Source organism: Nanorana parkeri, unplaced genomic scaffold (assembly GCF_000935625.1).
Source record: "Nanorana parkeri isolate BGI_ZX_2015 unplaced genomic scaffold, ASM93562v1 scaffold181, whole genome shotgun sequence".
NCBI classification, from domain to species: Eukaryota; Metazoa; Chordata; class Amphibia; order Anura; family Dicroglossidae; genus Nanorana; species Nanorana parkeri.
This window is the reverse complement of record NW_017306449.1, coordinates 212,142-228,428: the sequence shown is the minus strand read 5'-3', so window position 1 is coordinate 228,428 and position 16,287 is coordinate 212,142. Positions and strand designations below refer to the sequence as shown.

The 16,287-nt window shown below is 42.8% G+C and overlaps 1 protein-coding gene across 1 annotated transcript in view; it reads left to right on the top strand.

Moving 5' to 3' along the window:
* NEK8 (NIMA related kinase 8) overlaps positions 1-14,873 on the top strand; it is a 50,479-nt gene extending 35,606 nt beyond the window's left edge. The window contains exons 12-15 of the mRNA XM_018555009.1: positions 3,355-3,518; positions 3,778-3,936; positions 10,607-10,765; positions 14,620-14,873. Coding sequence (XP_018410511.1) covers positions 3,355-3,518; positions 3,778-3,936; positions 10,607-10,765; positions 14,620-14,645 — 508 coding nt within the window. The 3' untranslated portion in view covers positions 14,646-14,873. The remainder of the gene's footprint in view (positions 1-3,354; positions 3,519-3,777; positions 3,937-10,606; positions 10,766-14,619) is intronic.
* The last annotated feature ends 1,414 nt before the right edge of the window (positions 14,874-16,287 follow it).

Below are 16,287 nucleotides of genomic sequence, written 5' to 3'. Positions count from 1 at the left end.
GGGGGGGCGTGCAGCCTCCATGAACAGGGAGAGGAACCCCGTGAAATACATTTTTTACATGTTTTATATATCACACACAGGGCATTATCATCACCAACAATGTAACAAATTATTAAAGACATTCTGTGAATTTCAATACTTGAGACACATCTATTATGGTCATTCATTAGGAAACGGGTAACTTTTGCACCTACTTTAATGCTCTCAACAAATGGCCATCTTATGGAGCTGTGCGTGTCATGTTGAATTGTCCTCCTTGGCTGGTTAGTATACAAAATGTAAACCATTGGAAAACAGATTCACGTTTACAGTCAATGGACTTGCCATATGATTTTGTTTCCTAATCGTATCCAAGCTGAAGATGGAAGCTGGTTGGTTACTTTGCACAGCTGCTCCAGATTTTGTCTGTTACAGTTTTCGTAAATTCCGCCTTATGTATTGTTTGCAAAAGAAGAATCTGGTATATCTAAATGCTGTGCATTTTAAATCACAAAAAAGTGAAATTCCTTTTTACTCTATTTTTTAACAGAGATAGGCAACCTTGGCACTCCAGCTGTTGTGGAACTGCAAGTCCCATGAGGCATTGCAAGAACCCTGACAGCCACAGGCATGATTTCCAGAAGCAGAGGCATGACGGGATTTGTAGTTCTAACACAGCTGGAGTGCCAAGGTTGCCTACCCCTGCGAGTGAATTACATGTTTGTGTCATCAATAATTGGTGCTTTTATCTGCCTTTGGGTCACACTATGTGGAACATTAGTATTATTTCTCCTGCGTATGTTCAGTTCTTTTTAGCTGTGTGGGTCTTGAAGCATTTACAGGTTTCATGGTGCACTTTATGTACAATAATATTCATTCCTGTTTATACTTTCTTTATATGGCAGTCATTTTAGGCACCTGCAGGTAAGTACTTTCTCTTTTTTAACTCCTAAAGCATAGCTTTTTTATGTCACCTTCATCTGTATAGAGAGCACAGAATGATGGATATCTCCAACAGTTACTTTTCATGCTTTGTGGTCCTTATCAAAGGCAATGCAGGGACTCTGCTATTTATTGAAATATCCAAAACTGATACTAAGTCACCAACAGTTTCTTATATCACTGGAGGACTGTAGCAGCAACACTTATAGCTCTCCTATAGCTTGGAGGTCTGACTCTTTCATTATGTTGGGTGGGCGATCCATCCCTCCATCATCTAACTGAAAATAAAAAATATCAGTAACCAAATAATTGGTTTATTATTTCATCTTTTAAAAAAAACTAAAATAGTATCTGTATTATATATCTATATGTACTTTATACGTTTTTCCTCAGTATCATGAAATATCGCCCAATCAGAGATATCCCAAGAGACAACTAAATATCTGTAACAAAATACTATACTGTATGTACAGTAAATAATACAAAAAAGGGAAAAAGGCCTTAAAACATTTAAGATTATCCCTTAGGGATGCAGTGGACTTTGAAAAAATCAATGTCTTGTTAAAAAATAATTGAAGTATATGATATAGTTGTAATGGACATATACACTATATTGTCAGAAGTATTGGGACGCCTGCCTTTATACACACATGAACTTTAATGGCATCCCAGTCTTAGCCTGTAGGGTTTAATATTGAGTTGGCCCACCCTGTGCCGCTATAACAGCTTCAACTCTTCTGGGAAGGCGTCCACAAGGTTTAGGAGTGTGTCTATGGGAATGTTTGACCATTCTTCCAGAAGCGCATTTGTGAGGTCAGGTACTGATGTTGGACGAGAAGTCCTGGCTCCCAGTCTCCACTCTAATTCATCCCAAAGGTGTTCTAGGTGTTCTATCGGGACTCTGTACAGGCCAGTCAAGTTCCTCCACCCCAAACTCGCTCATCCATGTCTTTATGGACCTTGCTTTGTGCACTGGTGTGAGTCATGTGGGAACAGGAAGGAGCCATCCCCAGACTGTTCCCACAAAGTTGGAGCATGAAATTGTCCAAAATGTCTTGGTATGCTGATGCCTTAAGAGTTCTCTTCACTGGTACTAAGGGACCAAGCCCAACCCCTGAAAAACAACCCCACACCATAATCCCCCCTCCACCAAACTTTACACTTGGCACAATGCAGTCAGGCAAGTACCGTTCTCCTGGCAACCGCCAAACCCAGACACGTCCATCGGATTGCCAGTGGTCCAGTGGTGGTGTGCTTTACCCCACTGAATCCGACGCTTTGCATTGCACTTGGTGGTGTAAGGCTTGGATGCAGCTGCTCGGCCATGGAAACCCATTCCATGAAGCTCTCTATGCACTGTTGTGCCAATCTGAAGGCCACACGAAGTTTGGAGGCCTGTAGCTATTGACTCTGCAGACAGTTAGCGACTTCTGCGCACTGTGCGCTTCAGCATGCCCTGACCCCGCTTGAATTCACTGAGCTCTTGAGAGCGACCCATTCTTTCACAAATGTTTGTAGAAGCAGTCTCAATGCCTAGGTGCTTGATTTTATACACTTGTGACCATGGAGGTGATTGGAACACCTGAAGCCAGTGATTTGGAGGGCTGTCCCAATACTTTTGGCAATACAGTGTATATCTTTTAATTGCATTAAAAAAATACCTTCAATAGAAGAAAGATGTAAAGTCATTAAGGTTTCCAAGAAACCATCTCCGACAGTTAAATCTAGCTGGTGTTGGGTTGCAAATTGGTGTTTTTGTTGGAAAGAATAAACATTTGTATGATTGTCTTTGTACCTGAGTACAGGATGATCACCTTCATGAAAGTGGAGCATTCAGCATATGCTTGTATGCCTCAGGGTGTCAAAATGGAACAATAAACATTGATTTCCACACCCTCACCCCATGTCCATTCTGGCTTATATTCTGTGGACCATTTATAAAATAGTAGGCGTTCTGTGTATGGCCAAGTCAAGGGGAGGGCGGGTAAATGACAGTACGGCTTCTGTGTTTGGCCAAGGGTAGGGGAGGGTGAGTAAATGACAGTACGGCTTCTGTGTTTGCCCAAGGGTAGGGGAGGGCGAGTAAATGACAGTACGGCTTCTGTGTATGACCAAGGGTAGGGGAGGGCGAGTAAATGACAGTACGGCTTCTGTGTATGGCCAAGGGTAGAGGAGGACAAGTAAATGACAGTATGGCTTCTGTGTATGAGTGCCGCAACTCTCATGTCCCCAGCGGGCCAAAAGTATAGCCAGAAATGTACTACCTGGCATGAATGAAAATGAAACTTTTAAACAAAGGGCAGTGATTGGCTTACATCACAGGAGCACAGGAGAGGTATCTTTTTATTTTTCGCACAGCAGATTTTAATAAAAGATGTTTGCCTGGAGTTCTGCTTTCATCTATAAAGTGTGACACCTCTTTGTTTTTCTCAGGTTTAACAAGCTAGGCCTAGATAAGATTACAACTGTTAGTGAAGCACCATCTGAGGACCAAATGGAAGAGACCTACATCTTCATCCCTGTCCAATCAGCCCCTCTGCATCTGGAGACCATTCTGTGGGCAGATGTAGGCACTTCCCACTCAGCTGTAGTAACAGGTGAGTAGGGAGACAAGAGAACGGCTAATGTGTAAAATGCGTTTACAATGGTATTTTGTGTTTGTATTCAGCTGAATGACCAACAGACCTCTGCTTTTGTGAATGGCTAGGAAAGTTTTTCACTGTGACACTGTAAAGCTAACATTTGCGTTGACAAGCTGTTGTATGTGCAAACACACAGAGGCATGAAAGATGAGTGGGGGAACTTTGTAAATATTGCTCTCATTCCTTTGCTCTTTTTTCCCTTTCTCCATCTAAGCCCGCGGACAGTGCTATACCTTTGGCAGCAATCAACACGGACAGCTGGGCACCAGCGCTCACCGAAACAGTAGAGTGCCCTATCTGGTCAGTGCACCACAAGGGTTAAAGGTGACATTGGTGGCATGTGGTGATGCCTTCACAGTAGCTGTTTGTGCAGGTGAGGCTTACATTGTATACTGTACACATTGCAGTCATTACATTTACTGCTTCTTTATGACCACAGGAGATTTAGTCTAAATACAGAAAATAAAGCTGGCCATGCACTGTTGGCCATGTGGAGACCACCCGGGCTCAACAAGCTTCCATTGCAAAAATTGAAGGAGTCGGGTGGAGAATAGTTGTCCGAACAGTCACTGCATCCAATGTATTCAGCTAGTTGTGAGTGCCAGTTGTCAGAATACTATAGCAGCAGGAACGATTCCCCTATCTATGCTGTTTAGCATGGATGGGGGAATCTATTGCTTCCTCTCATGCAGCCTTGTGGGCTAGGATTAGCTCCGCAGTTTTTTTGTTTTTTTAACAAAAACAGAATTAATAGAAGCAGAATGTTGGGTGATGTAGATCAAGGTCTAACAAAAAGATTCAGGAGTGCTCACTTAGAATAAAGGGAAATTAAAGCTCAACTCCAGTCAAAGGTGTCTGCCATTTTTACTGATCATACATTGAAACTCTGATCTTAGTTACTCAGAAGACAATCATTGTAATTATGACCATTCAGTATGCACCACAAGGCCTTGTGTGTCTCAATCATAGTAAACAGTCATTCACTAATGATGAATGTTACATGCAGCTGGAAGTCAGACTGTATGAGGGAGATATTTATACAGGTAACAAGGATTGCATTTTATATCAGGAGCAGATAGCATAGGTTTATTAGCACCAGCTTTGAGTTTGTTACTGTATATATATTTGTTTATTGACATCACATATACAGTATGTACGTGGTCATTGCACACCCAGGTTTCTATCTATTGCCATCAGGCCCTTTGATCACCATCTGCATGCACTTTATTTTAACCACTATGAACAATAACTGTTTTTTATCTTTCTTAAAGGGGTTAATAAACGTTGTCTGCGACATGGTCAATTCTTGCTGTATAGTTATTATGACCAAATAAATGTTACACAAAGGTACCTGAGATTTGAGATTGATCACTGACGTTTGCAGTGTTGCCTAATCATACTGTGACACTTTGGTGCTGGAGTGACATTAGTCTCTAGTAGCATTTTCCAGCTCCACCATTGAATCACTATATGTAAACACAATTATTCCACCCTTAGTGCAGTCATGCTGTGCTGAAATTTCATGTAGTGTGTAGCTGATGACGTGCAGCATTGTGTACCAACAAACTCGCATTAGTCATTCCTGGTGAGAAAATCAACATTGATGCACTTCAGATTTCTTGTGTTTTGGAAAACCACAGGTTTTATTCATCTGTATGTTAGGCCTTATATGCTGTGGTTGGCATCTACGGTGATGGAAGTTACTTTTTTTTTTGTGACTAGCAAAGCTTCCCATCCTTTGAATGATTAATATGGGAAGTGTGGTGTCATTAGCTATGAGGGGTTTATAATGCATTCAAATTGAATGACACCACAGTGCACTGTGGTATATGTGTTGCTGTGCATTTCAGTTACAAAATGTTTTACCGCACCTTAATACAACGCACAAGTAATGAAGGAACAGGGGATGACTGGGAAGGTGAGTATCAGTGGGTGGGGGGCCTTTTCACAGACACTGTCACCTTGCTTTAAAAATGGCAAAGGGAAAATGTTTTTTTAACCGGCATTATTTTGTACTTTAACATGCATTGCATTATGACAGCTCATTCTTCTTTAATGGAGTGCCAGTGCTCCACAGTGCACACAAAATCAAGCATGAACCTTTTTTTCTATGCAGCACAACACACACATATGTCCCATCTTGTTGTGCACTGAAATTCGTATGAGTTGAGATGTGCTGGCAAGGTGTGTTGGGTTGTCACTCAAAATGAATAGCATATACTTTAAAGTGACACTAAACTCAGGGAGTTAAATTTTAACAATGCATTCAAGTAGCTTAAAGGAGAACTATGGGGTAAGTGTTTTCCCAATAGTTCTCCTCAGGGTCACGGGAGGACATAAACTAGCATCCTCCCGTGACCCAACGCTCAGTATACCGCGAGCAATAGCTCGCTGGGGGGGGGGGGGGGGGGGGGGGGGAATCCCTGCAGGGAGCCGCGGCTCTCTACAGTGACAGGATCGAGAAGTGAGCGACTGTATGGCTGGGTTCACACCTGGGCGTTCCTAATAGGCACGTTTAGTACGTTTTTAGCACATTTCTTATTTCAATGAAACGTGCGTTCGCCGCTCGTTTTTTAACCTCCCTGGCGGTATGATTTGAAAAAAAATTTTCTCTATCTTTTTGTCAATTTATTTGTAAAAATTTTTTAACTTTTAAACTTCCCGCTGGTTCCGACGCGGACGCTCGCAAGGGACGGAACCCGAAAGACGGCAGCGGCCAGAGGACCCAGCGGGGATCGCGGACAAGTTAAGACCTACTCTGTATTCCCGAGTGTGGCTTGGGGTTACCGCTTTGTTAACCCCGAGCCACACTCGGGAATACCAATAGATACGGGCTGAAATCGGCACCTACGCGCGAAAAATAAGCTCTTTTTCGCACGTAGGGCATTTTGCAGCGCGACAAATTGCACTGAAATACGCCCAAGTGGGAACCATGCCCATAGGGATTCATAGGATTTCACTTCTTGAGCTTTTTTCAACGCTTCGATCAGCACTGATGTGAACCCAGTCTATGTGTTCGCTCATTTCCCGATCTATTGAGCCGACCTGTGACAGCCTCATTGTCACACGTCGGCTAGAACTATGAGGTTGAGTGAAAATCACTCACCTCGTAGTTCTCCTTTAACTATGAACAAAAATGTATCTTATTTGTGTATCACTTGGCTGTAGATCCTCAAATCATCTCTGAATTGGTGCTGACACTGTCCTTCCTTCTGGAGGGTGACTACTTTTGTTCCCCATGGTCCCTGTGTGTGTTGTAAAGTAGCCACCGCTCCAAGCTCACTCCTGTGATGGACTATAATCTCATGTTTAGTTTACTCATTTGTATTGAGATTGTAATCTATCACAGGAGAGAACTTGGAGCGGTGGCTACTTTACAACACACACAGGGACCATGGGGAAGAAAAGTAGCCACCCTCCAGAAGGAAGGACAGTGTCAGCACCAATTCAGAGATGATTTGAGGATCTACAGCCGAGTGATACACAAATAAGATACATTTTATTAATAGTTACTATTTTTAAGATTTAACTCCTGAGTTTAGTGTCACTTTAAGTGATCATTAAAATGACACTAATTCACTTATTTGAAGTTTTCACCTTTTCACATAAAGGTCACAATTAAAACGTTACAGACATTTAAGTTATTTATTCAGGTAAAGTTATTTATTTATTGTTAAGAACTTTGAACGTTATGTTGTATTTGTTTATGCAAATTTGGGTTTGGGGGATCTTACTAACTTTCAAAGCTGTAAGTGGGGAAAAGAAAGTAAAATAAATAGCAAAATGGTCTGGCCACCTTGAGTGAAAAATTGGAGGCTGAGCCCAGCAGTGAAAGGGTTAATAGACACCTTTCTAATGTGAATGATATTTTTATAAGACGCCAAGTTAGCAAATATTTCACAATAGCGTGCTCCCTTGTATGAATGACCTTTGAAATAGCTTCATATTGTTTGACTGCCAAAATGTACGTAGCACTTTCTGTAGTCTCCGTATTCTGTACTGTTTGCTAAGTGCAGTGTGTGCTGTGTATATTTCTGTGCTACTTCTAGAATCTGAACTCTGCTTTGTGCTCTATGTGCTCTGAGCTGTGTACTGTCTATATTGCCTGCACTCTCTGTATATCCTGTGTGCTTTGAACTGTGTGCTGGGTATGCTGTGTGCGCTCTGGGCTGTGTGCTGTCTATGCAGCCTGCGCTCTGTGTATATCCTGAATGCTGTGTGTGCTGTAAGCTGTGTGCTGTTTATGCTGCTTGCACTCTGTGTATAATCTGTGTGCTTTGAACTGTGTGCTGGGTATGCTGTGTGCGCTCTGGGCTGTGTGCTGTCTATGCAGCCTGCGCTCTGTGTATATCCTGAATGCTGTGTGTGCTGTAAGCTGTGTGCTGTTTATGCTGCTTGCACTCTGTGTATAATCTGTGTGCTTTGAACTGTGTGCTGGGTATGCTGTGTGCGCTCTGGGCTGTGTGCTGTCTATGCTGCCTGCGCTCTGTGTATATCCTGAATGCTGTGTGTGCTCTAAGCTGTGTGCTGTTTATGCTGCTTGCACTCTGTGTATATCCTGTGTGCTTTGAACTGTGTGCTGGGTATGCTGTGTGCGCTCTGGGCTGTGTGCTGTCTATGCTGCCTGCGCTCTGTGTATATCCTGAATGCTGTGTGTGCTCTAAGCTGTGTGCTGTTTATGCTGCTTGCACTCTGTGTATATCCTGTGTGCTTTGAACTGTGTGCGCTCTGGGCTGTGTACTGTCTATGCTGCCTAAGATCTGTGAATATGCTGCATGCTCTAAACTGTGTGCTGTGTATGTTGTGTCTAGAAGAAGTATCTTGTTGCACTCCTTACCGGATAAAGATACCTGATATACAGGTGGGTGCTTGAAGCGACCACGGATGGCACCGTGAAAAAAACAAATGTATGGAAATGTCCCCAGCACACCAATGATTCAATGAAGAACGTGAAAGTCAATTTATTGACGGAACATCGCCATTCAAAAACTAGTGCTTTTGGGGCCACACAGGGTCCCCTCCATCAGGCTCAGAAGGACAAGCCTGATGAAGGGGACCTGGTATGGCCCCGAAAGCGCTAGTTTTTCATTGTTCTTCATTGAATCATTGGTGTATGTTGTGTGGGCTCTGTGTTTTGTGTGCTCTGAGCTGTTTGCTGTCTATGTTGCCTGCACTCAGTGTGTATCCCGTGTGCTCTGAACTGTATAGTGTGTGCTGTGTGCTCTCTGAGCTGTGCACTGCCTATGCTGCCTGCGCTCCATGTATATGCTGTGTGCGCTGAACTATGTGTTGTGTATGCTGTGTGTGCTCTGAGCTGTGTACTCTCTATGCTGCCTGCACTCTGTGTGCTCTGAACTGTATTTCCTGGCTCTCCTCATGTCGGCATACTAATGGGTTAACCCCGCCCCCGGCTCCTAATAGGACCACCCCTAACTAGAGCATAAAGCCCCCTTCTCCCACCTCCTCTGTGTTCTTTTTTTGTCCTCGCTCAGGACACCTATCTAGCAGTTTTTTTTTTTGTTTTTTTTTTCGTTGATTTTGGATATGGCCTTTCTTTTCCCACCGGGTTCAGCCTCTACTCCCGGGTGGTGGATGCCCCGGTATGTGGTAAAACCACTGGATGGGGCATGCTCAGTGCCGAGCTTTATGGCCGGAGAGAACCTAAAAGGTTACAGGCTGGAGGGCATGGTAAGTCGGACTCATGGGGGGCTTCTTACCGGGGATCTCCCGGAATAAACTCAGCGGGTATCTGCAGCAGCCGCGGCCGTCTCCATGCGTCCCAGCGTGAAGCGCAGGACCCGCCCCTTCTCGCTCCGGATTGGATGGGCGGTGAAAGGGGCGGATCGGAGTGCGGGCCAGCGTGGAGCGCACGCCGAATAGCGGCGAGACTCTCCCTCTCAGTGGGGGTCATATAGGTGTATAAAGACAGCGCTCTTGGGGGCTAGTTCTGCGGACGATCCTCTAGTAGTGCTGTGTATCTCTGTATTTCACCACGTTTGAACGTTATCCTGCAGGCTGTCGCGGTCCAGAGTGCTGTCAGTACCAGGTAAGCCCTGTGAAGGGATAGGGTTTATGTTTAAAGCTACAGTTGTTCTGTGCTGACTTAGGATAATTAGGAGCCGGGGGCGGGGTTAACCCATTAGTATGCCTACATGAGGAGAGCCAGGAAAGGAAAATTACGGTAAGTATGTGATAACAATTTTCCGTAATTGTGTATGCTGTGTGCTCTCTGAGCTGTGCACTGCCTATGCTGCCTGCGCTCCATGTATATGCTGTGTGCGCTGAACTATGTGTTGTGTATGCTGTGTGTGCTCTGAGCTGTGTACTGTCTATGCTGCCTGCACTCTATGTATATGCTGTGTGCTCTAAACTGTGTGCTGTGTATGCTCTGTGCTTTTTGTGCTCTGATCTGTGTGCTGTCTATGTTCCCTGTGCTCTGTGTATATGCTGTGTGCTGTGTATGCTGTGATCGCTCTGAGCTGTATGCACTCTACTACTGTTTGAAACTCCGATGAGACTCTGTCATTCGCGAGGGGGCAGTGGCAAAGGAATACATCTCTGGTTTGGGACTAGATAACATGATGCTGCAATATCATTGAAATAAAAAGGTTGATCTGGGTGGACATCCCCTGTGTTATCCTAACTAAACATGTATACTGTATATGTTCTGTATATTACTGCATTTTATTTTTGTTCTCCTCGGTGTAGAATGTTGTCCTGTCCTGTCAAGCCCAAGATGGTGTTAAACATCCGCTGACATCTTTCCGCAGTGTCTCTTAGAAAAGCTTCCCTTTCTTTTTGTGTAACATGTTGTTTTAAGCAGTGAGATGTATGTGGACAGACCCTGGACGGCCGCATGGAAAACAAACCAATCGAGTATTTGGACAAGTGTGATAACACAGATTGTTGTATTTTTCTTGCTTTCATGTCTTTACATATGACTGTGAGGCGTTTATGAGGACAACATGGGAGAAGTTCTGTCTGTTTGTATTATGTTGCGGTACAGTAATCTCCACTGACGCCTATAGACACTGTCTGTGCAGATGGCCAAGTCTTCACATGGGGGAAAGGAGCCAGAGGTCGACTAGGACGCAGAGACGAGGGCACTGAGGTACCTAAAATGGTTCAACTGGAGGAGAGCCACCCCTATACAGTAACTTCAGTGGCATGTTGCCATGGTAACACTCTCCTGGCGGTTAAACGTAAGTATGCCACAAGTATGCATGCGGATATTAATGTGCATTAGCTAGTTCCTTCAGGGACATTTCAGCTATGCCAGGTTTCCTGTCAATAATGCTGATTGCAATAAGCCCTGTGAGCCATTATATATGTGCTCCTTCTATAAATCCTGTAATCATAATCCTATGCCATTGTCTGCGGGAGGAACCGGCAGTGAAGAGGATTGCTGGCCTGAGTCCAAGGGAGGATGTTAAAAACTATGTAAAGAATGGATGGGGTTTTACACTGACATCTTAGAAATTTTGATCTCTTTCCTCTGGTAGATGCCTATACAGTACCTTTTGAGTATTTTAGTTGCTAGGAGGGATCTGTACACAGGTTCCCAGACAAGGCTCTCCCTTGATGTGATTTATATTCCCTGCTTTATTGGTGAAAGATGCATTGATTCCCACAGGCCATATCTTTTTAACACACACCTCAAAGATTTTCTACATATTTTCTAAGTGCTCTGCAGCATAGAAATCAGTGTTGGGCTTGCATTCGTCTCATATGCCCCTCTCCGTGTCTAAATATTTGTGGCTCTCCTCCCGTGACACTCTGCTAGTTTAACTTGTGTGTTAAATAATACATACATACTAGGCAGCCATTTTCTTGGTTTAAAGGATAAGGTTACTTTTCTGGCAATGTTTCAAGGTCACATCACAACCCTCTTCCCGACCCCCACTTACCTGAATCGCAGGGTTCCTCTTCCCGCCGGCTGCTGCTTTTTGAATTTGGCACAGTGTGAGTCCCTCCACCCACACAGCCACGTCATCCATCCATTGCCAGGATCTGTGAATAGAGAAGCTACAGCCACCGCGGCAGAGAATACAAGTGGGGTGACATCGCCTCACTTGTAGTCCATTCACTCTTCCTCCTGTCCATGTTACTGAATGTTCGTACCTGGGTACAGGCATGCATGATAGGAAGAGTCTGCAGGACAATCCACTGATCTCAGTTGCAAAGCTTTACTGGCTCCGATGCAAAAAAATAATAAGTGCACATTTCTATTTTTTTTTTACGAAGAAGTCTGCGTTTGTTATATTTTTTTTGCGAAGAAGTCTGCGTTTATTTTTTATTTTTCATTACACTGGGTTCACACCTAGGCGTATTGAATATGCGCGTTTGTCGCGCGGTTCGCGTCGCGCATTAAAAAAACGCGCGACAAACGCGTGTTTCCGTGGGCTACTTGGCTGTATCCCAATGGAAACGCGAGACCAAAACGCCCCAAAGAAGTACATGTACTTCTTTGGGCGCAGGCCGCTTTGTATCGCGTTCGGACGGGCGGAAATACGGCAAGGTGTGAACCAGACCCATTGAATACAATGGGATTTAGATGTTTGAGCGTTTTGTAGAGCGTTCGTCGAGCGTTGAACGCGCTACAAAACGTTCAGGTGTGAACCAGGCCTTAAAGGTGGACTTTACCTTTAAAAGTATTGTGTTAAAAAAGTATAAATACACTATGGGGTAACATTCTGTTCATAGCTGTGTGTTTTTCTCAGTAGTGTCTGTAAAATAAGTTTTTATAGAGTTCTGCATGCCTGACATGTGTCAATATCATAAAGCCTAAGGAAAGTTGGGGACAGGGAAATCACAGCGTACAGAGAACTATGTTACCCATTACTGTATGTTTCCTTTTACAATTAGCAGGATCCTAGGTTTTACAAACACCTTCAGCTTTACTAAGGGCATGAGTTATAAATCATCTGCCCTGACATACACTGGTTAAATGTCATTTCCACGGCATTCTCACCACTAGATGGACCCGAGGAGTATAGGAAATTGATGTGGATGGCATTCAGACAGCATATTTGGGGTGGATGATTTATAAATCATCACCTTAGTTTCAAGTTGTGCAGTGTTTGCTCATCACAAATATAAATTGCTTTATATACTATCTATCTATCAATCTATCTATCTATCAATCTATCTATCTATCTATCTATCTATCTATCTATCTATCTATCTATCTATCTATCTATCTATCTATCTATCTATCTATCCATCTTTATCTATCTTGCTGAAAAGTAAGAATGCTTTCAAAAACATATGTTTTATTGTTTATTTGTATCAATTTACAAAATGCAAAGTGAGTGAACAGAAGAAAAATCTAAATCAAATCACTATTTGGTGTGAATTCCGTTTGGCTTCAAACCAGCATCAATTCTTACATTTGCACAACTGCACACAGTCAGGAATTTTGTAGGATTAGAATCAGGTGTATGTTTAACCAAATGTACCAAGCAGGTGCAAATAATTATCAATTTTATATGTAGGTTGAAACAGTCATTAACTGAAACAGAAACAGCTGTGTAGGAGGCTTAAAACTGGGTGAGGAACAGCCAAACTCTGCTACTAAGGTGAGGTTGTGGAAGACAGTTTCATATCACAGGTTATACACCATGGCAAGACTGGACACGGTAACAAGACACAAGGTAGATATACTGCATCAGCAAGGTCTCTCCCAGGCAAAGATTTTAAAGCAGACTGGGGTTCAAACTCTTCATGCTTACTTCGCTTCAACATCTGAAGATGTCTAGCAGTGACATCAGTACCGAGCTGGCTGAAACCAGTGGGACCCAGGTACACCTATCTACTGCCCAGAGAAGTCTGGCCAGAAGTGGTCTTCATGGAAGAATTCCAGCCAAAAAGGAATACCTCCGATGTGGACACAAGGCTAAGCGACTGAACTATGCACAAAAACATAGGAACTGGGGTGCAGAAAAATGGCAGCAGGTGCTCTGCACTGATGAATCAAAGTTTGAAATATTTGGCCGTAGCAGGAGGCAGTTTGTTCACTGAAGCACTGTAGAGCGATACCATAATGAGTTTCTGCAGGCAACAGTGAAGAATGGTGGAGGTTCCTTGCATTTCTGCCAATGGAGTTAGAGATTTGGTCAGGATCAATGGGGTCAATGCTGAGAAATACAAGCAGATACTTATCCATCATGCCATACCATCAGCGAGGTGTGTGCTTGGCCACAATTTTTTTCTGCAGCAGAACAACGACCCCAAAAATACAACCAATGTCATTAAGCATAAAGAAGAACAAGGAATCCTGGAAGTGGTGGTTTGGCCCTCACAGAGCCCTGATCATCGAGTCTGTCTGGGATTACATGAAGAGACAGAAGGATCTGAGGCAGCCGACATCCACAGAAGATCTGGGCTTAGTTCTCCAAGATGTTTGGAACAACCTACCTGCCGAGTTCCTTCAAAAACTGTGTGCAAGTGTATCTAGAAGAATTGATGCTGTTTTGAGGGCAAGGGGTGGTCACACCAAATATTGATTTGATTTGGATTTCTCTTCTGTTCATTTACTTTCCATTTTGTTAATTGATAAAAATAAACTATTTTTATTTCTGAAAGCATTCTTACTTTACACCATGGTGTCACAGCTGCCTAAAACTTTTGCACAGTACTGTATATTTAGTTCTATATATTTGTTTGTGGATAAAAATACAGGATTAAATAAGATGTGCCTGACAGTTTATCAAATGAAAAATTCTGCGTGAAATCAGTTATTTCATTCTCAGCAGCATATTTATAAATCACAATAAATTCACAGAGGACAGAGAGGACATACAACATTAATGGTTCTCTCATTTTGGGCTTTGGGATTGAGACTTGAGGGAAAAAAAAATCCAGCGTGCAGAGAATCAGTGCTTTGTCACACGTGGACAACATGACTTGCAGGGAGAGACAGGGTCAATACAAGGAATTATCCTCCTTTCAGCCTGCTTGTCAGTGATACCAATGTGCTATTACCTCAGTCACAGTGGGAGATATCTCATCTTCTCTGTGTGTCATCATGAACTAACTTTTTCAATTACATTTACAGCGGGCATAGAAGACGTGTCTGTGTGAGAGGCGGACGTCAAGACCAACATCATGAGCTGGAAATATCAAAAAGGGTTTGGCTGACCTCCTCTGACAGACCACCTCTAAAAAAGAGTCTAATGACATGACACCCCCTGCCAGATATCATTAGCGTTTGGGTCACGTACCATTTGTTGCCTGTTGAAGAACAAACTATCCGGACCTGTGGCAAAACCATAAAGGGCCGGTAGGCCTGAATTACAACTTGGTCAATATAAAAGAGACGTGAGATACACTGGTAGATATATATATTCAGAAATGGACAGAAAAAAACTGACTTTGTTGGTAACCCCATTATATAATGGTGGACAGCCTATGTCAATGCTGCTTTATCCTAAAATGTATTATAGAAATATAGGCTGTGGTAATCTCTATATGTTGTAGTGTTGTAGTGTCCAGATGTGGGAACTGGTAATATGTGTTTGGGAATGCTTGTAAGATACAGACAAAAACACATTTTTAGTACAGTGAAGAAGAGTTAAAACTTATGGCAATGTTTTTGTGCTTTCCTGCCCCAGAAATACACACGCCCATATTTCTTGCACACTCATTGAAGGGACAGAAAATAAGGGAAAATCTCCCCAATCTTCTAACATAAATTTGAACAGTTCCCATATATATATATATACACAGTTGTGTGAAAAAGTGTTGGCCCCCTTCCTGATTTTTCATTGTTTTGCACGTTTGTCACACTTTCATGTTTCAGATCATCAAACAAATTTAAATATTAGTCAAAGATAACACAAGTAAACACAACATGCAGTTTTTAAAGGAAGGTTTTTATTAATAAGGGAAAACAAAATCCAAACCCACATGGCCCTGTGCCCCCACCCCGTTAAAACATAACATAACTCTGGTGTATCACAATTTCTCTAGCCACACCTGTTCACAATCAAGAAATGACTTAAATAAGACTTGACTGACAAAGTGAAGTAGACCAGAAGATCCTCAAAAGCTACACATCATGCCGAGATCCAAAGAAATCCAGGAACAAATGAGAAAGAAAGTAATTGAGATCTATCATTCTGGAAAAGGTTATAAAGCCATTTCTAAAGCTTTGGGACTCCAGCGAACCACAGTGAGAGCCATTATCCACAAATGGCGAAAACATGGAACAGGGATGAACCTTCCCAGGACCTTCACCTCTGAATGGCTGAAGAAAAACAAAATGAAGACTTTCGAGTGGCCTAGTCAAAGTCCTGACCTGAATCCTATTGAGATGCTGTGGCATGACCTTAAAAGGGCGTTTCATGCTCGAAAACCTTCCAATGTGGCTGAATTACAACAATTCTGCAAAGATGAGTGGACCAAAATTCCTGCACAGCGCTGTAACAGACTCATTGCAAGTTATCGCAAACGCTTGATTGCAGTTCTTGCTGCTAAGGGTGGCCCAACCAGTTATTAGGTTTAGGGGGGCAAACACTTTTTCACACAGGGCCATGTGGGTTTGGATTTTGTTTTCTCTCAATAATAAAAACCTTCCTTTAAAAAATGCATGCTGTGTTTACTTGTGTTATCTTTGACTAAAATTTTAATTTGTTTGATGATCTGAAACATTCAAGTGTGACAAACGTGCAAAACAATGAAAAATCAGGAAGGGGGCCAACACTTTTTCACACAACTGTATATA